This window comes from Molothrus ater, chromosome 1 (assembly GCF_012460135.2).
Source record: "Molothrus ater isolate BHLD 08-10-18 breed brown headed cowbird chromosome 1, BPBGC_Mater_1.1, whole genome shotgun sequence".
Classification (NCBI taxonomy): domain Eukaryota; kingdom Metazoa; phylum Chordata; class Aves; order Passeriformes; family Icteridae; genus Molothrus; species Molothrus ater.
Window position 1 is genome coordinate 20,407,822 of NC_050478.2, and position 23,468 is coordinate 20,431,289.

Sequence of the window (23,468 nt, forward strand, 5' to 3'; positions counted from 1 at the left end):
AAGAAGACATGACTGAACTGAATTATTAATTTTTCCTTACAAATCTATGTTCCTGGTAGGAGAGGAGGGGCATAACATTCATGCATGCAAAGGAAACCTCCTAGAAGGCAAAGCAGCTATTTCTCAGGAAATAGGTCCTTTAAAAGAAAAAAAGTCAAGGAAAATAGTCCCAATGTCAAGTTCAAGTGAAATTTCCATCAGCAAAATGAAAATTTCACATATAGTACTAAGGTCTTGTACAGGGAGCCTTATGATTTCACTTAAGCGTGACTGAAGGCCACCCATGTTCTTGCCAGGATGTCTGTAATGAATAACAGAATTACAGCACACAATATGAATTATTCCATTTTAGAAGGAATTAAGGGAAACAACACAACTTTCCTAAATATATGAGGTAGACCACAATATGATACATACGATAAATTGACTATATTCAAGCAACAATCTAATGCCTCTTTCATATCTCACTTTATAGATATTATCCCATACTTACATGGAATCCAGATGAAGGCAAAACAATCACAGTGAATTAAAGATGAAAGGCCTAAAATTTCAGAATTGTGCTGGGCATCCTTCACTAACAGGAACTAAATCAATTGCTAGGCAACTGCTGGACATGGACATTTCTAAGAGTGAGTCTTGACTTATGAAGTAAAAAACATGGGGATTCCTCCTTGCCCTGAAGATTTTTATATAGTCTGCATTCTCTCAGTGGAATCAAAGAAAAAAAAAGTAGACAAGTGAGAGGACGTGGAGGAAAGGACATCCAGTCCAACCTCCTGCTCAAGAGTAAGTAGCCGCAGCAGATTGCTCAGGACCCTGTCTAGCTGAGGTCTGAAAATCTCCATGGATTAAAATTTTGCAACTTTACAAAGGGTTTTAGTCTTTAATCACCTACACCAAATAAAAGTGTAAAGAAGTTCTAAGAGTTTTAGGATAATAAACTATGAAGTTTGACATTTAGCCTCAAAAACTAGCCTGCTGAGCTGCCTCAACAAGCAGATAGAAACAATTCTATGAAGATATGCACAAAGTCAGTTTTAGTAAAGCCCACTTCTGCACATATAATAAACTTCAGTTATCTCCAGTGAAGAAGTAAAACTAAGTTTGTCATTTCCTTTCAGGCAAATACACTTCATGAAAAGACATGTGCAGATATTTTATTTCATACTTAGTTGTTACTAAAAGGAATAGCTTTGAAATACTACTATGTTCTTATGATTCTCAAATAGTAATATTAATGTATCAGCCTTGCTCCCATAAACTGGCCTTTTATTGTTCCCTCTGCTTAAAAATTCTTGTAGTGGTCTACTTGTCCTTAGACTTAAGCACTCAGCTGAGTAGGAAGCACTCTCATTCTCTATTTCAGAAACAAAATTGCTTTTCTTATACCAATAAAAAACTGCTTTGATTTAAAGAATTTATTTTTAATAAGAACATCTGTATAGATATTTGTAAGAAACACAGAAACTGCCTTTAAAAAGTTTAAAAAAAAGTGTTAATCCCAATTCTTATTAACTCCATTTGACTGTTTTGTAAGCTCTAACAGAACTCTAAAACTCTATTATAAACCATAAATTATAATATGGAATACTAGAATTTTAAACATCAAAAATTCCTACGCATTGCTAAATTAAAACGTATAGAATCACACTGTGTTGTAAATGACAATGTAAAATGAAATGTGCACAGGAGAAATTCCCAGGGATTTTAATCTTCATTTCTCAGGAAAAAAAAAAACTTTTAAAATGGCTGGTTCCTATGGGTCTGTAGTTACAGCAATGAAAACACCCAAATTCTGCTAATTTTCTTCCCGGCAGAATCTTAGAAATTAATCTGGTTAGAGTTGTATAAAATAAGAATAATAAAAAAGCATGGTTATCATTACCCACTTCTGTGTAAATAAAAGACTGCTGAAAAAATTATTGGTGATTCCTTACAAATCTATGTTCCTGGAATTGATGATTCCTGTTAAAGATGTGTTACCTATCCTCCAGATTTTGTAATTCTTATTCATCAGCTGAAGTAATTATCTGGAAAGTAACATGCAGTGTAAGTAAACAAACAGCATTTAGTCTTTCCAGTTCCTGGAGCTTGTTTATAATTTAGAGAAGACATGTCTTCATGACGATAGATGTCCATGACTTCCATAATGAGGTAGATGGATTTTTCCCCTGTGATAGCCTTCCTGAGGGCCAGTGTTAAATAAGAACAAATTACAGATTTTCTCTGATCAGCTGCTACTGAATTTGTTCATCAGAACAAATCATCTTACTTATTATCATCAACTAGAAAACAAAAACATATTCCCAAACAGACATAAACACACAGCCTCAACTGTAAAAGAAAAGGAAAACAAAGGGAACAAAAAAGGACTTGTGGCCCAAAAAGACTATCAAAGAAACTTCATATGAAATATTCTGAAATGGGATTTTTGGTCCTTGATTTCCCTGTGTGGAAGGTTTTTATCAAAATGCCACTGGACTATATCCAGCCTGCCTGCTAGGAGTGCTTAATTGAGCTGTTGTAACTGCTAGAGTTTTGAAAGGTCAAGAGAGCAACAAGCTACCCAGGCTGCCAGCCACCAGCTCACACACCATTGATGGGAGAGGAGCTGTGCTGCCCAGGATAGGGAGGCTAAAACAGGCAGCCTGCAGCACCAGGCGAGCAGGCAGGATGGCAGACAGTGCCAACATGCCGCCTTGACTTCAGCTTTCCATATGTGCTGTAGGGAAGTCACGATTTCCATTCTGTACATAAAACATCTTCTGCTAACCCTTCTGCTACCCCTTCTGCTACCTCACATCCATCCACAGGCTAAACAACGTACAGATCAAAATGCATGGCACAAATACTCAAGTGGAAAACAAACTTTAAAGTAACGCTATCATTGGAGGCAGAACACTGAAGTTCCTGCAAGACCTGGATTTATTTTGCACCATATTAATGCACAGCATATGCATGTCCCATTTCTTTAACTGAACACATTCAAGCCTCTTTCTTCTAAATAGCTCAACTTCTGAATGTAGGGCTCCACCCCAAGCATTATGAATTGATTACTTAAACCATATGCCATTAGTATCTTTTACCCAGAGGACATCTCTAGCTACATAGGTCTCCTGACATTTAATTAAAGAAGAACTATGAATATATGTGGCACAAGAGGGAGGAAGTTGTAAATAATTTCCAAAAGCCTGGACACACTCACACAGCGTACAGAGGAATCCAAGAATTAGGTACGTATCTACATAAATCAGGGAAACCCATCTAGCTTGTTGTTAACTCTGTACTGTCCTGCCTAGATTACTGCTTCTATCATTAACACATTTTATGGCTACATTAGCTTCATACAAATTCCTCACTGAAAAATAGCCAATTTTTTCTATCAAGGCCTGTAGAATAAATGATGAATATGGAATAGAAAAACTCATGAATTCCTGATAAGGAAGTTATCAGGTTATATGTTTTTTTCCCCAAGTCCATGCTGGTTCACATCACTGTGGTAAAGTGCCTTGTGCAGCATGAGGCTGAGCAGTGCATTGCCAGGAAGTAGGTCATTATCATGGCCATTTCCTTCAGATGGAAATAAACTGAAACCAAGACCAATAGATGAATTTACAGATTTCATCAGGACTTGATGTTATCAATACACTCAGAAGCCAGGTCCTGTGAGAGACCTCCTTTCCTCCTTCCCACTGCTGTCTCACAAACGGAAAAGTAGTTGAGAGATTCAGAGCTCCCTCAAACAGTTTGGTGGGACTTCTAAGTACTCTGATTTTGTTATTTTTTCTTCGTGTTTGTGAGGTGAACTGCACTAGTCCTGCCAACCCAGGCCAGCTTTCACACTCTATTTCTCTTACACTCTACTCCTTAAACAGGAGTAAACTTCTCCTTTGCTATTTCACCTGGAGCTGGTCATTGGCGTTGGTTTCTAAATGTCAGAAAACATTTGACTTTCACAGGGCTCCCTCTCACACGTGCCTCAGGCACAAACCTGCTTCTCAAACATCATGCACTCACCATGATCCTCTTCCACAATAAGAGAAATGCTCATTCCCTTCATTGTGTTCAGGCACCACTTGGCACTAAACCAGTGCAAAAGGATCCAGAAAAATTGTAGTCATTAACTTGCCTCGTACTTTTTGTTGGAAATATCTATTTCTAAATGTTCTTTCCTGAAGGGAGAAATCTTGTCTTTAATCTCCTGAGCTCTACACCCCCTAGGACCCTACACTGAAAATCAGGTGTTCTGAGCTCTACACAAGGGACAGCTGATCCAGTGCTCACAGACTCATGTACATAACAGGGACTACAGCTCATGCCTCCACCCATGGCCTCCACAGAGCTCCCCACCTTGTCATTGACTGTTCATGTGTTGGACTGTGGGGGCAGAGCTAGGGGAAGGTCACACATACTATAAATAACTTCAATATACTCTCAAAAATATAAAAGGCTCCATCCTTAGTCACTGAAATTCGAATTAAAGACAGGAGGCAAGGAAACAGAAGCTATAGAAACAAACAGTAACATCATTATTAAAAAAATCTACTTCACATAAACTACAGGACATTAGATTAAACACTGATTTTTCTCTGGGGAAAGAAGTATGGTCACTACAGTTGTGCAAATCACTAACTGGCACTGGGTGTCTTGGGAGTAACACAGAAATGACCAATACTTTCCTCTGCATGGGTTTATTGAGATTCTCCTCTCCAGTGTTTCTCTGTTCTATACTGAAACTGTTTCAGGAGCCATTCTGCTACACCATCAGAACCACCAGCTCTCCCAGACTTTCCTTGGGGAAATCCCAAAACTCATATGCAGTGCTTAAACACAGCTGCAAGGTCCCTGAACTAGTCATGGGGAATTATGCCATACAGAATAACCCTCATTTTTCCAATTTAGGAAAAGAAAACTCTATTGCTTCTACACTTTGGCTGCTGCAGAAAATCCACAGGAAAAAGGCTTGCTAAGGGTGACTGTTTCACAAATCTACATGCAGCTCTGGATGTGAGCCCATCTATCTTCACATATAAGCACTTGTTTCTTCCACATAAGAGTACTTCTCACTAAACACACAGTTTCAGGCATGAATAACTCAATTTCTTGTGCAGCTGTACAATATTTGCAGTTGAAAATTAACCAAGTGCTATTGTCACTAGAAATAAGCCAAGTGTCTCCTAAAATTTAAAGAATCAAAATGTCAAGGGATTTTTCAAAGGATGGACTCATGGCTCTGAAGCAAACCTCAGAGGCTGAATTTAATTTGACTGCCTTTCAAGTCTGTACTTCAAGTTACACTCACATGTTGCACAACTTATCTATCTGAACATAGCATTAGATGTTGCTGCCTTAGGTTGAACTAAGGTGAACGTGGGAAAGTCATTCCAAAATCTTATGGTTAAATATTTACAGTGTTCTGCCACAGGTAATTTGCCAAACCATCCTTATAATAACAAACATTTTAATTCAATTCAATTGCAATTCAAGGGAGAGGTTCCTAAAGAAGCAATTCTGATTTATTTTCACACATTCCTGTGTCAATCCACAGTATGATGAAAACTACCATTGCTAAACAGTTACAAGTGACTCTCTGATCTTAAACAACATTCTTTTCTCCCTCCACTCAGTTTCTGAAACAAGGTGAGTAGCAATGACTCAGAGTAAATACATTACTGTGTTCTCCCTACTTATTTCTAGGACTTAAAATATTTCTAAACTAGGTGGGATTTTCCCTTGAAAATTAGCCCTATCAGCAGAATGCCTGTACACACAGAATCAGGATCTGTCTGATTCATGAAGTGAAAAAGTAGCTCTTCTCAAACCTGAATGACATTTGACTGCTCCAAGATATTCCCTCCCTTAGAAATTTAGCAGACAGATTTTCATACTTTTTGGAAGATAATTCTGCCTGGCAGGAGTCATGAGTATAACTGGCATTTATCAACATCATTCTTATTATTCCAAAAGAAGTGCTCCATCCTTCAAGAGGACATAGGCAAACTCAATGGAAGTAAAGATTTAATTTAAATAGACTAGTTCAAAACTTTTGCCTGGAGAACACAAGTGACAAATGCTCAATTTCCAAGGCAACCAAAACATATGCTCTAGACATCACAAGCAATTCACTGGACTTATAAAGAGGTTTCCCACTCTTTTTAAGGATATTTTCCAAGAAAAGTATCTATGGAGATCAAAAAAAGCCAAGTTTTGAGTTTCTTAGGAAAGTTAAAAATTGATCACAAAAATCTGAAAGTTACATGCAATAGAGTGAATGAAATTCAATTATTTTTCTTAAATAACCAACAACCAAGAAAACTTGCTGCCTCTGAATTACTCTGCTAAAAGAACAGCTTCCTAGTGATGAGGTTTCTCTCAGAAGAAATCCTAATTAACCCCACACTTACCATCACAGTGTTGGATCATGCTAATACAACAGAGCCCAAACTCTCTGCCAGGGGAGACTGCTGGTGGGAAGGAGTGACAGAACATCAAAGGTGTCCTGTGCCCAACTGAGGACAAGTGGGTGCCATCAGCCCTGGCACACCTCCAGGGAAGGCAGGAGGGATGTGGCAGGAGCTGCCAGCACCCAGAGCCCTGGCAAGGCCCACCTGAGGGAGGAAGAGCAGATGTTCTGCAGCCATGGGAAATGCTCTGCTGGGCAAAGTGTAGCCCAGGGGCACAGCAGAGCCTCCCAAACTTGCAAGCACCATCTGGAGTCCCATCATCCCTTATGTGGAACTCCAAAGTCTGTTGGGTGTAAGGTTTAGATGCTTTTGTTGTGGGAGAGTAATGCAGACTACGATGATCTACCAGGCATCTGTGAAAAGGAGCTTCCTCTTTCTGTTTCATTTTTGATGAACCACTCCAATTCTGTTTAATTTATTTATTTATTCCCTTTAACCAGAAGTTTATTCACAACAAACAGGAAAAGGCCTAAACAAACAAGTTACAGGCACAAATGAGACTGCAGGGCCTGGAGCTTTTTACAGTTTCCTGTATTTATGAAATTAAATTGCTTACTATAGTCAAACACATATACTTTGCCAGGTACGTGGCAAAGAATGCGTAAAAAGATTCTATATGTTTATTTCATCACTCATAAAGAGCTTAATAAGCATCTACCTAAAGTTAAGAAATGTAATGTGAAAGACACTGTGCATCCCAAGTTAGAACATTTATGGAAATACTAATGGAAATAGCAAAGGACCACTTCTACCTGATTTATTATTAATGAATTTATTTATTTCAAAAAGATAGCTTTTGTCACTGTGTCATGGTCCTTTGGTTTTTTTTTTTAGTATGAAGTGGTCATAAACCCCAACTTTTTTCTTTTGATAACTGATTCTTAAGCAATATTATCTTTGTCAGCTGGGGTTGCTGGGAGATGGTATCAGAGTTAATTATCAGTGCTGTCAGATATCTGGACTTATAATGCACTCAGAATAAGCTAATAATTCAAGCTTGTTTATACACAAGAACAAAAAGAAAGCAAAGTGGATGAAAAAGTTGGTAGTACCAGTCTGTGGCATTTGGCTATTAAATTCAGCTGGGTTAGAATACCACCTCAGATACAAATGTTTCTGTAAACGTGTCTGTGTGCTCACGTGGACATGTGTGTGTGCATATGAAGTGCAAACAATGATCACACACAGTCCCATTTCTCTATTACTCTATTTAAATATTGAGTTTTAAGAGATGCTTTAATGATGCTGTTTCTTTTCATCAATAGTCTTCTCCCTAGGATAAAAATCAAATATTATATGCATAGCTAGAATTCCTTACACTTATTTAAAATTGCTTTAAATTAATAGCAAACTTAAAATTAAACCCTGAAATTCTTTACTGTCACTTTTCACTCACTTTGTCCTTCAGTGACTCAAGTAATTGTGTGGGAAGATAAAACAAATGACTTTTCCACAGTACAGAGCATATGGCTTCATGAACAACAGATCTGTACAGAAAGAAGTTTCACATTGATTTAGCTTTTACTGAACAATAAAAGTGTTCTTCAAGCTTTATGTATGCCATCAATTCTATTTTATTTATCACTGAGTAAAGCAAACATCTTGGTAAGTCTGGCTGCCAAAACAACACCAAAAAAGTGCATCCTTCTTTTCCCCCCAAACTGTCTTGCTCTAAAGAAAAACTAAGAAGAAAATACCCAAATGGTATTTTAGTCTGCACTTAGTGACATATTTTGTTTGAGGAGATCACTACTCTTCAGTTTCAGGGACCTCTAGAGATATCAAAAAGAACAAAAGAAAAAAAAAAAAACCAAGAAGGAAATTAAAAAACCCTAACCCCACACCATTCATGGTGGGCTTCTTACTTTTTCTATTGATGCTATTTCACTTTGCACAATTATGTTGTAGAAAAGGGACTGGAATGAGATGGCTCATGTGCCTGGGAAAGTTGTCTCAAACACTGAACTACTTTCTATGACACAGAATACTTCAGTATTTTTTAGAAGCTGAAACAGCATCAGAGAAAGAGATTGAGATCTGAATCCAAAGCCCTAACACAATTCTTCAGTCATCTAGCTTATTTTCAAGACATTTTAAAATTTCAGACTTGCTTGCTGTATGAACCAGGAAGTAACTCCACAGGATACAATGAAATGAAGAGCAAAATGCAAAAGTCTGCTAAGAGTGATTTGCTACCCTTTACAGATATCTGAATGTAACCAAATAATAATAAAAAAAAGCTTCAAAGTTTGACACTCTCTCCTGCTTTATAATGTTTATACACACGTAAACATTCTATAGCATAATCACTGCAATGCCCTGTGGCTTACTGCTTTGGAAAAACTAAGTTCTTTCCAGCTCCCTAGCTTGGTTTGTGAAAGTTTGTGTAAGTCACACATTCACAAATGAGTTCAATGTGCAGTCAGCTGCACTTAAATTATTTTCCTGAATGTCTTCTACATTTGTTGCATCTAAAAAACATAGCTGGCTGGAATTTAAAAAAGAAAAAAAAAAGAGGAAAAAAATCCAAAATAACTAAATTAATTCCTTGAAATGTGTTGTAGAAACCAGACTGCCATAAAAGGCCCTCTCATACTTCAAAGAGCAACTTCAATAATCAAAACAAAACATTTGCAATTGCCAGTTATATGCAAAGAGTGTAGCACTTTTGAGCTTGTGAAATTTATTTTGATGTCCTATAGTAGAGTTCTTACATATTTTTTGATGTTATTCTTCCCCAAAGCTCCTCAGATTTGGACTCAGTCACAAATGTGTGTGGGTGGAAGAATCCATCCATTTTGCTTACAACGTAGCACTTGAACCACAGGCTGCAAAAATGCAAACTTTTATGTCAGCTAACAATGCCATGCAAAAGTGTGGAGCTGTCAGTGGTTTTCTTCTGGTCTTCTCTGACATCATCAACTTATTTCAAACACTGCTCTACACACATACTTAAGAAGAGAGTGTCAGATCTTAACGTGGGTGTGTTTGGGTTTTTGTAAGCTAGCTCTTTTGATGGACATTGCAGTACATTACAATGACATGCTTTGAACTTTAGTACAAAAGAAATGGTTTGGCAACATCCCCACAAACATACTGTTAAGGCCAGTTCCGTAACTCCTTGTAGTCTATTTACATTACAAAGTATGAGACAAATTCTGAATTATTTGGAGGCGTGAGTTTGCTTAACTCAGAGTCCAAATAGCCTCGTAATACTCAGTAGTTAAATACTTTCAATGCCACCACAATGCAATAAACAAGACAAGGAAAGTAAATTCAATTTTATCTACCAAATAGCGCCCCACTCCTTGAAGAACTTGAAGAAAAATATCGTATTTAAAACGCAATCGAATTGGTGAATACTAAAGTTCAAACACAGAAAAAACGATAATGACAGAAATTCAAAGCTGCCCAATAAACTTGAGATTGGAACATGAAAAGTAAGTAAAAGCTAAGGAAAAAAAAAAATCACTAGTTTACATCTTACCACTTCGTACTCCTCGCTGCCAAAAAGGTACATAGTTACTCCTTCGCCGTCTGACACCAGTTGCCCGGAGCGCCCAGCCGCCTGAAGTCAGATCTTGCCCTGCATCCTCAGCTCCCGTGTCCCAGCCGGGCGGGCTTCCCAGGCTGCTTTCCCACGCCTGGGCTGCTCTTGAGGCACCGGGGCTCTCGGGCATGAACTCGGAGTCTGCTGCGAGGGCCACGGGACCGGCGCGATGGAAAACTGCGAAACTCCGCGGGCGGCAGCGGCAGTGCCAGCCCCGAGCCCGTGCGGAGCCGAGCGGGGCCGTGCGGGGCGGGGCGGGCAGCCACAGCCGGGGCAGGCGGGACAGAGGGACGGGGCAGTGCGGTGTGGGGGGCGGGACGGGACGGGACAGGATAGGATGGAACAAGACGGGATGGGATGCACCGAGACGGGGCGGTGCGGGCTGAGGGATGGGGCGGTACGGGCAGCGGGGGGCGGCAGCGCCGCGTTCCGGCCCTGCCTCGCCTGGCGCGACGCCGCCCAAGCTGTGAGCGGGGAAAGCGCGGCCGGGAGAGTGCGAGTGCGGCCCGCGGAGCCACGGCTCGGACGGGAGGGCCCGGGAGAAGCCGCCGGGGCCGGTGAGGGACAGGCTGCTGTGGCCGGGGCCCGTGAGGAGCCGCCGGGGCCCGTGAGGGGGCGGCTGCTGCGGCCGGGGCGAGCCGGCAGCGCCGGGCGAGCCGCGGGGAGCTCGGCTCGCACATACCCCTCGCTGCTCTGACCGTGCTGCAGAAACCCATGCAGCTATCTCACTATCTATGTCTTTCTAAAAACAAACAAACGAGCAAACAAGCAGCCCAGAATAGTTTTTCCCTTTTGCATGTTTCACTCGCTTCATTGCTTCCTCGCACTGATTAGTCCCAGCCTGCCCTGTAAACACTGTGTAACTTTATCTCTGCGCCACAATGGTAACTGAAAAGTTACACCCGCTACCTCCAGCGCAGGGGAAGCGGATCCAGCATGGAATACCACACCGGGACAGAAGAATCCAAGGACCCGCCCCGCTTCTGGCCAACTTCTAGTCCAGGCAGAGCAGGCAAGAAAGAGTAAGGAAAGCCAAAGAGCAGCGTAAAACACAACTGATAGACTTCAAAGACCAGTTCCCCAACTGCATTCCCAAACTAATATTAAAATGGGGCTTAAAAATAAATCCCAGTAAAGATGGTGTAGGAATACAGCATAAAGTAAACCGGATACGCAGAAATATTGCCCGCTGGGAAAGGCTGTTCTTTTCAACTGAGGAAGAGCCACCAGTCAGCATCCAGTAACACAACCCCAATCAAAAGTGCTTTCAAACAGCGCTATGAAACCCATCCCTGCTCAGCTCAGTCCTCTCAATTCTTTATAGTTCACACTGCTGCTAGCACTATATCCTATAACCAGAACTATACATAAGCACTAAGAAAAAAATATGGAATATGTAATTTCTTAAGGAGGAAATGTGTGGGTGTATGCTTGCCCATTTATATCTATAATCAAGTTAATATACACAGCATCTCATGACAAGATATAGCATTGAAAACCAGTTTGTGCTACTCAATTTCCTTCTCTTCCACAGAAGAAAGAGAACAAGACCTCTTTCCTAATAAAACCAGCAAACAAAGCAGTTCAAATCCATTGTAAATATCTTCCCTGTTCCTTCCCTTGCATCATGCTCTGCTTATTTTAAATACATCTCTTGACTAACTCAGTTTCTTTGCGTGAGTTAGTAGGATATTCTTCTCTCAATCTGTTTTCTCTGTCAAAACAGACCTTTTGTCCTCTGTTGACTATATGTGATGTGACTCATGAGTCTAGATTTTTTTATGTTCTTTTATGTAGCCACAAGCAGAGTTAAACCCAAGAAAATGGTTGGAAAAGGGCAAATCAGAAATCAGAAGACATTAATTTTATTTCCTACCATATGTTTACAAAATAGCATTAGTTTAAACCTGTCAGCTGAACTGGTCACTTTGCATTATATCAATTGCAAATTACGCTTCAAACAAATAATATCATAATAGTTCATTCCCAGAGCGTAAATAAAACATGCATCATTCCTACATGGAGGCTAACAGGCATCAGACACCTCTACTGGAATGTAATCACCACTTGTCCAAGCTGGTTGCTCCTATTGATGCTGAATGAGTGTGGTCACACACACTTATTAGCTTTAATGTAATTGCCCAAGTTTTCCCACACAGTGTTTTTAGTGTGAAACCACACCTGTCAATACTGGCAAAGCCAGTGTCATCACACATTACTTTTCTTGTCTGATACAGCTCTTCTAAGCAATTGAAATTTGGGTGCTGTGGCCTGATTGCTCCCTTTTGGATATGGCTCTCACAACTAATTTGGAGAAAAAGAAAACCAGCAGGAACATTACAAGTACTCCTAACATCAAAATAAAGGAAAACATATTGCTTTGTATGTATTAAAAATTATGATAAGTTTTAAAAATAATTGCATCAGCTCCTGTACTTTGGCAGTGAATATGAAATCAGGGAGGACTGCAGTTTGCATACACTCAACAGAGACTTAGGGCATTATTCAGGCTGTCACCATAAGTGACTTTCATGTCACAAGTAATTCTCACTACAGACAGCACAAGCAGCCAGAGTTTGGCAGCTTGGACAGTAAATAAGCTGAATTGCTCATTGCTCTCTTGAATAGAAACATCATGACAGGTACCAAAGTCTGTCTCAGGGCTCCACAAAGCAAATTTGCATATAGCTTTTATGGTTCAAGAATTAAAAGTCTGCAAAAATGCTACCCCTGTTGAGGGTGTTTAAACTTAGCAAAGCACTTCTGGATGACCTGTGCTCCTCTCCCAGCTACGTGACAGCACAGGGTTTTTGCTGCACATGGTTTCCCCAGGAGCTGAGTGAGGCAAGGGACTGGCCGGCAGAGGGTGGGCAGCGTCTCACCAGGGCTGACCCTTGCAGGCAGAATGCCATGATCCAGAAAGAGCAAGCAGAGAAGTGGAGGAGATGGAGGAGTGCGAGGGAGGTGTGGAAAGGGAGACAGAGGCTGGAAAAGAATCTGTAAACAATGGGGCTGAAGAGGTGGTGGGAAAAGCAGAAAACCAGAGGGCAGAACACGGATGGATGGCAGCAGTGTGACCCAGAGGGACGAGAGCCTAGAAGCTAGGCTAGAAGACAGAACTAAGGTCCTGCAAGAAAAATGTTCATTGTAGGCAGGGAGCACAACAGGATTTGAAAAGGCCTTCAGAGAGACAGCTGGCTCCCTGACCAGCCTAAAGCTAGGAGGTAACCAGGAAGGAGTGGAATGGTGTGGAGCAGGGCAGAAAAGCTGAGAAGGGATGCCAGAGCAGAAGTGGCTGATAAGCAAATATAGGCCATTGGAAAACCTGTAAGTTGGAGACTTCAGTAAGAGACAAAGTTTCTTCTATATTTTGGGATAGAATGGAACTGGGATGAAGGCAGAAAGTGTCAAAAGCACAGAAATACGACTAAAAAATGGTAGGTGGAAACAAAGCTAAGGGTGGAATTGCTCCTCTCCCCAACTGGCGCTTTCTAGCAGGACATGTTCTTGCAAATGTGTGACAGAGAGCTACACCAACATGACTTGATGACGTCCTCAAGAACGAGCATTCAGACTAAAGAAAAATAAAATACTGTGACTGTGAGAGTCAAGACTACAGTCTGAAATGATGAAGTAAATCACAAGGATAAAGTAAATCCCTTGTTCAATGTATACATGCACTTTTAAAGTAGCTCTTACTCATCCGTGAAAGCCAACACAGCAATAGCAATATTAATCATGTGTTAACAGAGGAAAACTAGTACAAACACAGGTGTGTCAATATGTGTGGAGTTTGTTTTCCCTGATTGCTTCCCTAAGTTTTGTTCCTTTCATAAAAATGTATTAAGATGTATAGTATCTGGTGGAAAGGGAACAAAGAAGACAGAGCCAGACTCTTCTCATGACTCCTAATGAAAAGGCAAAAAGAAATGAGTATTGATTGAAATGTAGGAAAATACATTTTGAAACAGAGAATTTTTTTTTTTTTTTAAGTTTTACTGAGTGGGTGAGAGAGCACTGGCACAGATTGCCCAGGGAGGTTTTGGAGTCTCGATCCTTAGAGATAGTCAAAAGCCATCTGAACATGGTCTTGGGTTACCAGCTTTAGGTGGCCTTCCACTGAGCAGCTAACTGGAATAGCTCCAGAGCTTCCTTTTTACCTCAAGCACGCCTGTGAAATTAAAAGTTAGCTGATTCACATTGATATTTTAGGGATCCCATCTCTCCATTTTAATTTTCAGAGATTACGCATAATGACTTTTCAGATTGTCAAAGAGAATAGCATTTAACTCTGGTATTTAAACCCTGACCCATGTCTTTTAAGCATAGCTATGAACTGTCTACACTATAAATAGCTTTGTATATCATAGTACATCAACACAGTGCCTTTGGGAAAACAAACAGAAAAAAATGCTGACATGGTTGTCAAGGTTAATAGACTAAACAGACCTTTCTTGATAAACAAGAATCTTTCAGCTTGTATCCAACAGTAACAACATTTTTGAGGGGGGGGGGAACTGTATGGAAAGCAATTGACTCTCTCTTACCTAATTCAGATTCAAATTCAAATCCCAGTGAAAAATGTCAATGGCTTGTAACACCTTTACACAGAATTGTAACAAGAATTGTTAAGGAAACTTTTGGCGAAAAAACTCTGAATAAGCCGTTCCCTCTCACATATGGCATGAAAGAGCAAGAGCTATTGCACTTTAATTACTCTGCATCCAAACTATCCCATCCCATCCCATCCCACACCAGCACTAAAAAAAACCAAGGTTATTTATATGTGAAAATTATGATTAGCAACTAATTTTATTATTTTTTTTTCCTATGAATTTTAGATCTCCCATTGATTTTCTACCATAGGGGTCATTGAACTGTGGGTAACATCGTTCCAGAGCATAAACTCAAATTTACTGCCTTGAAAGAGCTACAGCATGGATCTGAAGGCTGCCTTGTTCCTCTGGACATCAGCACATTTAGAAGAATGGGTCTTTTCCAGCTCTTCTCATTGCCACTGTAACTCTCTGAACGCTGTGTGATGGCAACTGCAGGGTCTCAGCAGTTAAGAACAACTCTAACGGGACTCCGCATTCTAAGAAAGATCCAAATGTTTTATGAAAATGATAGGACTGCTTCAGCAAGGAAGACTGAAAGCATGCTAACCCAGAAGAGTCAAAAGTTAGCTCATAGCACCACATTGCTCAGACAATTTCATGACAGGTTAAGTAATTCAGATGGAGTTTCCCAGACTTGTGCTTGAACATCCCTATTTTTGTGCTGGGGGTAGGCAAGGAGAGGGTCGGCAGGGCCAGGACACAATTTAGACCACTTCCTTCTCTTGAATGATACCTTCCTTTCTTTTAAAAGCATCCCTTAAAAGAAAGAGCATAGTTTGGGGCAAGTTAAAAGGGTTTTTTTGTTTGTTTGTTTAATTTTTGTATCAACCAAAGCGATGGGCAGCATCCCTGAACATGGCGCAGATTCCAAATTATCAAGGTACACTGCATTAACTTCTAGAAGACTTGGTATTTCTTTCCTGAATTTATCCATTTTACATCCAACCACAAAATAAAAATCCATCTCCTTCCATAAAATCCATGCATCACGTAGGATGCTTGTAATTCTCCCCTACAGATGGTGTACATCTGAAAGAGAGTTGTTAAGTAAAATTTTATTCTGTGAGATTTAGTTTAGGTATATAATAAACCAGTGTCAACTAATTCAAGATGCAATAATGAAAACACTTCTTTAAGATTAATGTCACATCTTAAATCTCAAAACCAAGCTTCAAATGAATGAATAGTAAAATCTGAAAGTATGCCCATGGAAGTACAGGAACGCTATATAAATTTTATTTTTAAACATTAAAACTGCTTATCATTTGCAGATTGTTATTGGTTATTATGGTTACCATTCTCTAACACAATCCAATCTGCCTGCACTTTTCTATTTCAGGATACAGTAGTGATAACATTAACAGCAGACTTAACTTCTCAACTTGCAAACATACATACATTAGGGGCACATGCTATCTCCTCCTGCACTGAAAGATAACGTGAGCATGTTCTCACAGTGTCACAGAAATAACAAGCTCCTGATCTCCCTGCAGTCAGATGTTAAAACTTCTAATCCAACCCGCACTGTGTCAGGAACACAGCATGTTTGAAAACATTTGTATTACAGGTACATAATAAAAATACCTGTTGTATTATAAATTCTCTGCATCACTGAGATATTGGAGAGGTGCTATAAATGCTGTAAAGTTGCAAAATCTGCCCATAGGTGATTGTTCCCATGCGTAGGCAAGATTTTTATTTTTATTTTTTACATGTGATATAGAGTCATGTGGAACATTGTCTTCTTAAAGCCTTGTTGCAGTGAAACACAGAGAAGAGGGAGAGATACAGAAAGAACAATTCAACGTGTTGTTGCTGGTCTAAGATGGTCACAGAAGTCACCTGTGGCAGAATGTGCTGCCAAACACTTCTGAAACAGCAGTAAATTCTGTCAGAGCTTTAAGGAGTTGGAAGAAAAAATTATTTCAACAACAACATTTTTAAAAAGTACTACCTCAGTATTAAATAGGAGATAATGTTTGCTTTCCTATATGTATTAATTGCAAAAAGAGAGATTAATATACTTTTGGGCACAAGAATTTCAGTAAAAGAAACAACCTTCACAGAGAACACTTATATCCTGAAGTAGAATATAGAAAACTTACACAATGCTGTAGCAACAGCTTGTGCTTGCTATTTTACCTTAAAAAATACATCTTTCCACTGAAAGGTTACTACTTTATAGTGTTAACCATACATTAATGCAGCATTAAATAAATAGGGGTTCTTAATCTCAGTGAAAAGCTTTCACCTCTTGCACTCAGCACTCGTCTGCCTCTGGGAGCACTGAAACGTTTCAAGCTCCATCATGGCCAATGCTGATTGTCCAGAGCTGGAGACTGAGGAATAACTTTGGCTCGTAGCTGTGCAGCCCAGACTAGGTGGAATGTTACCCTCTGGCCACATCCCCATCCTGAAAACTGTGGTCCACTTACACAGTTGTCCTCTGGGACAATTGCTGCTGTTCCATACTCAAGCCATTAACTTAGTAACTGATAGTTCATGGAGATGTCCGAGCCCCTGTGCCTTTAAAATGGTTTTGGCTTTTAAAATGTCCAGCCATATCTCAAAATCACATTTACAGAATTGCTTGTAAAATTTGTGCTATCGATACCTCCAACTTCTGTTCCCATTTCAGAAAATAAAATGCATCTAACCAGGAGAACCACAACAGCAGGCCACGGGAGTAATTTTGGCTCACTCTGCCTTTGTTTATGCATTTTTAGCAAAAACCATCACCCCACAATTCAATTTAAATCATTGATTATCACCAAACATTGTGGTTTCTTTGGCCTCATTGCTTCTTCAAATCTCAGTTCTCATTTCTCACTGTTTTTGAAACCTCTAATATTTTTCATGTTTTGCACTCTTAAAATCTGGATTAATTCCATTTAATTTTTGATGGACTAGCTTGTGCAATTTAATAAACTCCACTGAAGTAAGTTCTGGTGAAATGTGAAAGCTGGAAAACTTGTCTCTGCAGAAAGGACTATTTATCTCTTGGGACCCACCTGAGAGCTCAAAATAGGAATTAAATGGAATTTAGGCAGCATATGTGCTGCTGTAATGGCTCTCTCACCTATGAGGCTGGGTGTCACCCTGGCACAACAGAAATGTACTTCAGTTTAACGAGCAGGGAGGCAGATGTGTAACCCTGGCCAGGAACTCGCAGTGTGCTGCAGTGCCGGAGGAACCAGCGTGTCAGCTAAGCAGAGACAGCAGGTTGCAATGCAAAGGATTAAAGAAGTGCAGTAAGTTGCTGCTCACAGAGAATTAGTGCAATGTGTTACAACAACATGATCAGAACTGCCTTGATGAGATGCATCATGAAGGTAAGGTACTTTCAGTCAATCTTCCTTGTCCACTCAAATCAACAGGATCTTGTTGGCAGAGAGTAAGAAGGTGCAAAGGTCTTTCCATTTCTACATTGAAATGACTTTTTTTTCCCCTCAGTTATAACCTAGATATAACTCTAAGACGTAAAAATGTGATTTTTCAATTGCATTTTTCTGTATTGCACGTTTTCTTCCCCTCCCTCTTGCCACAATTCCTGATCAGTGTCCATAAAAAGAATGCTCTGAACAGCCTGGGTTCCCCACACTGACAGCACTGAAGCTCATGCAGCTGAGCAAAGAGCACATCTCAAACTGCATTTCTGTGGGGCTCTCCTTCTCTGTCTGACACTGCAGGACTCTGCATTCTCCAAGAAAAGCATGCAGCCATTTTCTACACCCTGACTAGAATTTTAAAGGTGAACCTGTTCCTGTGTTCCAGAAGTCATCCCCTAGTACCTTTTATAGCTTCCGATCTATGATACTAAGGTGCATTGGGTGAGGATTTCTGAAGTCACTGAGAAACTCCTCCTAAGTACAAAATATTTGCTAGACATTTGATTTAACATGAGGGAAAAAAGTCAACAATATAAGAATTTTAATCAAATCTACAACTGTTAATCTTAATATGGTAACAACCTATAAAAAGACAATATTTTGAATTCCAAGATGCAAGAATTTCTCCTCTCCTAAATTGTATATTATGTTGTCCATGACATGAACAGAATAATGGATTTACACTGAACCAGCATCAATGCAGAAAGTTGCTTTCAAAATTTAAGAAGGAAATTATTTTCTCAAGTAGTTCAGTTCTGACACCTTAAATTTCTCCTAAAATAAAATACTCCTGCCATTACAAGGCTGGTTGCTTTATGTCTACACAAGTTCTAGTGAAGCTGGGAGATCATGTGAAATCAAAGTGATAAAACCTGATCACATTTTCGTGACAGAAAACATTCAGCCAGAAAATATCATGATGTCCTAGGAACTCACTGATTTACTCTGAATTTTGCAGCAAGTTATCAAAGTGCTTCTTTTGAAAGCACCTTTTTCAGCATTCCACCATAGCATCAGCTATTCCAACTATTATGAAATCAAGCATTACCCTGTTTCTTACACACCAAAGTGACCCGTTTCCAACACAAACTGGAAATAGAGATGAAAAAAAGTATTTTAAAACTTCAAAAATTATTTTTTCCAATGCCTCCCTCTATGCATTAATTTAAAAGTTTCTAGAGAGGAAATATTGAAGAGATGACTCTTTCAAATAATACTACAGTTTGAAAATACATGTTTCATTGTTAGCTCATAGAACTGACTTTTTCATTTTACAAGAACAACAAAGTATATGCAAATGTGACACCAAGAAAACCAACCAGAACCTTTCAAATAAATATCAATCACCTAATGTTGCTTAAACATACAGGAAAATTGTAGAATCATAGAATATTTTGTGTGGGAAGGGACCTTCAAAGGTCTTTTAGTCCACCTCCAATTGTAAGGCTTTTTATAAGAAAGAAAATTCTAAAGCCCCGACATGTTTTGGTCACAGAGATTTTCAAGCAAGCTCTATCCTGTTGAAGTGAGCTGCTGAACTGTGTACATAAAACTGTGGGAATTGCACAGGAATTATAATACATACTTGGCTGAGGACTTTGTCAAACTGAGAAAACACCAAGACAATTACTATGTCTGTAAGTCAGTCTTTCTACAGGCATCCTCTGATCAGCATGAGCATACTCAAAGTTAAATTTAGCTTTTATATCTAGCAGGCCTTTAAAATTATATTTTCTTCTGATACTAATACCATTAACTAGCAAGCTAGTAATTTTTAAGTGATGACTATGATAAATCATAAACCTGAGAGCATTCTTTCAGCAGCCTCAAAACATTCAGAAAAAAAAAATAGATGCTTATATCCAGTAAAATACTGCAAAATGCAATGTATCATTAATGAGCTGAAGGAAAAAAGTTGTTTAGTTACAGCAGAAGTAATGAAGCTTGGGTTCCCACACACACCTCCACAATACTTTCAGCTCTCTCTCATTTTCCCTACACACCACATGCTCAGTACCCTCAGCTCCCCTCCCTGAACTTCTCTTCTCTTTTCATGAGCTGAACAGGAGTGAGCATTTGTTTGCTCTCTTGCAGAGTTAAAGTTGTGCTCCTCAGCTGGATGGATGCTGCCTTCCAGATGCCAGGGGAGGCCAGAGAGTGCTCTACATCTCCCACACTGGCCCCTTGAGGAAATGGCTTCAACAGCTCCTCCAGCCCCCAGGAAGTTCTGCTATAATCACTCAGTGCTTCTGAGACCTCTGCAAGGCTGGTTTAAATCGGCCACTGAAGCTCCTGAGAAGCACAACTAACAGATGGAAAGTGGGATTGCATAAATCTTGTCTTAGGAAACAAACCTAAGAAATCAGAGCTGTTATACAAAGACTGTCCATGCACTTCATACTCGGCAGCTTGTTTAAATGTAAGCTGATGCCATGAGCAGCAAGGTAAACACTTAATCTGTGTGAAAATTTTCAAATCATCACTGTCACAGAGCATTGCTTGCAGTTATCAAGCAGTTACAGGCTTTTGTGACATGTACTTGCAGCACCAGTGGCACAAAAGAATTTGTAAAGAAATACTGCACTTGTAACAAAGGACTTTAGGGATCAGTGATTTTGCAAACATCAGTTTGATTATTGCAAACATTTATATATTAATATGTAATTAGACAAGCTATTTTCCAAATTCTGGCATCTTCTGTATTTTGGCCCATAGCAAAAAAATAAATTAAAAAAAAAAGAAAAAAAAAAAAGAATCCCAGTGGTTTAATAGCGTACAAAATTTATATCTGAATGCAACTGAAGTTTCAAAGCACTTTACCTCCTGTCCTTTTACACCGTTTTTCCTTTTTTTTTTTTTCTTTTGTTGTGGCAGCTCCACACCAGGGATCCTGGGAAGCAAATAACAGAATTTGCCCTTTCAAGTTTATTAATTCCTAGGCTTGCTCACTGCTATTTGAAAACTGAATAAAAAATATTAGCAGCAAACATATATTTCACCGATGTAAAAAATGTAAATTTGGATAAACTGGAAAAAGGCAGGGTGCCTCTTCTCTGCATAGAGGGTGAGGTAAGGACAAAATGTCCTTACGCTTTCTGACAGTTACTGAAGTTTCCATACTTCAGAATTTCTATGTTACAATGACTGTTGGTGATGAAAATGTGTCAGTTGTTATGCAATAAGTAATCCTTTATTTCATCTTTCTATAACATTTTAATTAACTTGAACACATAAGACGTCAACATGTTCCGAGAGACATTCTGTTATCTGGAAGTTTAGAAGAATGTAACCATAAAGCAGTTACTGAATTTCTGAACAATTATACAATTTCAATCTACTTTTAATGCAACAACTGCCATTCAAAGACTATCAGCAATAATAAATTTATTTAATTATTCATGCCAATAATATGAAAGTTCTCAAGCTATATCTCTTAAATCTTCCCAGTTACTTTCCTCCTAGATATTTAAACAATTCACTTTTTTCAATTAGATAATGTCTGAGGAACAGTACTGCTAAACAAAATGCGAATTTGCAAGCACAGCTTCCTGCAAAATGCTTCTGAACAAAAAGTGACTACAGCTAAAATTCACATTAGCAAAACAAGACAGCCTTCCCCTCATGACATATCTGGATACTAGAATAAAAGCTGAGGAAACAGGAATAGAATAGTCATCAGCTATCACTTTGAAAGAAGGGCTGACCAAATACTGAGGGATCCATGTACATGGCTGAATCCCTTTTACTGCTTTCCATCTGTGTTTCACTTCACCTATCCTACTTTTTTGCTGCTCCTCAGTTTACAAGGGCTGTACAGGCACAGCACCACTCCCTGTGATCCCTTTACCCTGTCCAATGATAACTTCTTCCTCTAACAGGACCTCTATGTTCATGTTAAATAGAATTTGGACTTCTCCACAATGGGATATGAGGGAAAAGCTTCCTTTTGCTCTATAAAGCAGATAAACACAGCTTCTCCTGGGTGACATTATTTCACAACCAGCAGACAGAAAGATGAAAATGTTGCAGGAAACATGTACATTAGTTTTGCTAAGTTTCAACATCGATTGGTTTTGTTGAGGAAAACAGTATTTTCCAAGTTGAGGGTTTTAAAAATTTTACAACTTTTTCCCAACAAAAAAAATTATGTCCTGATTTCTCCCCACCTATAATTGTACTGGGATTGTTAGAGAATCCCAACACATTTGGTTTATCAGAACTCTTAGTAATTGCTTGTATATATCGATTAAAACATAAAGACTTTAGTTTTTTACTATATTAATTAGATAAGAAAAGACTAAAGGCAGCTATAGCTAAGGTTGAACTCAATTACTGTAAGGGTCTTTTCCAAGCTGAATGATTCTGTGATTCTATTAGTAGCTGATTTCTACTATTCTGAACGGATGCCGAAAATAATTCCAGTGGAATTATATATAGTAGTTGTACCCTTTCCTGCCTCATGGCACACTTCCTGCAAGACCCACTGTTGCGTTACTTTCCCCACAAACATAAGAGGATAGTCTAATTTGAGTAAAAAGAAGTTGTTAATAAAGAAAAGTTGTCCGTAAGAGGAGAACACAATGGATATTAGCAATAACTAATCAGTTTCTTATGTGGAGATCCCTAAATAACCCGGGAATAGCAATGATCCAAATCTGATTTCCTTCTAGAAAAAAAGCTGTGGAGCAGCTGTTACACAAGACAGTGCCCCTGAATTCTCTCAGAAGAACTCTGGAGAGGTACTGTCATGCTTAGGGTACTGTTCTTTTACTGCAATTTTATTCAAATAGCTCATAAATGTTATAGAAAGAAGCAAGCTTAAGCCAAACATTCAGCTTAAATCTATGTTTGCGTAATTTCATTTTAATCCCCATCCTTTTTTCATACAGTGTAAAAAGTACATCCATTTGAAGTTTAAAAATAGTATTTGTTCTCTATTTAAATTTTATTTCACAGCACAGCTGTAGTGGGATGTCTGCTACTAAAACTCCCTGGCCCCAGGATACACATACCTGGTCAAATGCTGCCATAGCAAGACTCATGAATGTGTTACAACCTAATGCAAACAAAAATAATGAAGAGTATAATGTTTGTGTCTGTAGAGAGAATGTACTTCAAGCTACTGCCAGCAGAGAGTCCCATTGCTTTCATATTGAGAAGAAAACAATTTAGCACAATCCCCAAAAATCACTGAACAAAAAGCAAGCCACTTTTAACTATTTTAATAGGGTCACAGACAGAAGCCCTTAGCAGCAGCCATCTGAAAGTGCTTTCCCTCCCCCTCAACTCATTTTTTTACAGTTTTTCCAGACTGTAAGTCAAGTTAGTATGTTTCAAAAAAGGAAGCTCAAAAGTATGGTTTGGACTTCCACAAAAAGGCTGGCAGATTTCTCAACAACAACAGTTTAACTGTAATTAAGTTAACTCGCAAGCCAGCCTCTAC

At 39.2% G+C, this 23,468-nt stretch overlaps 1 protein-coding gene across 6 annotated transcripts in view; it reads right to left on the minus strand.

Moving 5' to 3' along the window:
- CACNB2 (calcium voltage-gated channel auxiliary subunit beta 2) overlaps positions 1-23,468 on the minus strand; it is a 246,214-nt gene that overhangs the window by 100,232 nt on the left and 122,514 nt on the right. Inside the window, exon 1 of one of the 6 annotated variants that reach the window (XM_054517028.1) lies at positions 9,955-10,178. The exons of the other annotated variants lie outside the window; for them this stretch is intronic. Within the exon in view, the coding sequence (XP_054373003.1) occupies positions 9,955-9,987 (33 nt within the window). The 5' untranslated portion in view covers positions 9,988-10,178. Of the gene's footprint in view, positions 1-9,954; positions 10,179-23,468 lie in introns of those variants that run through there. 6 annotated transcript variants of the gene reach the window in all.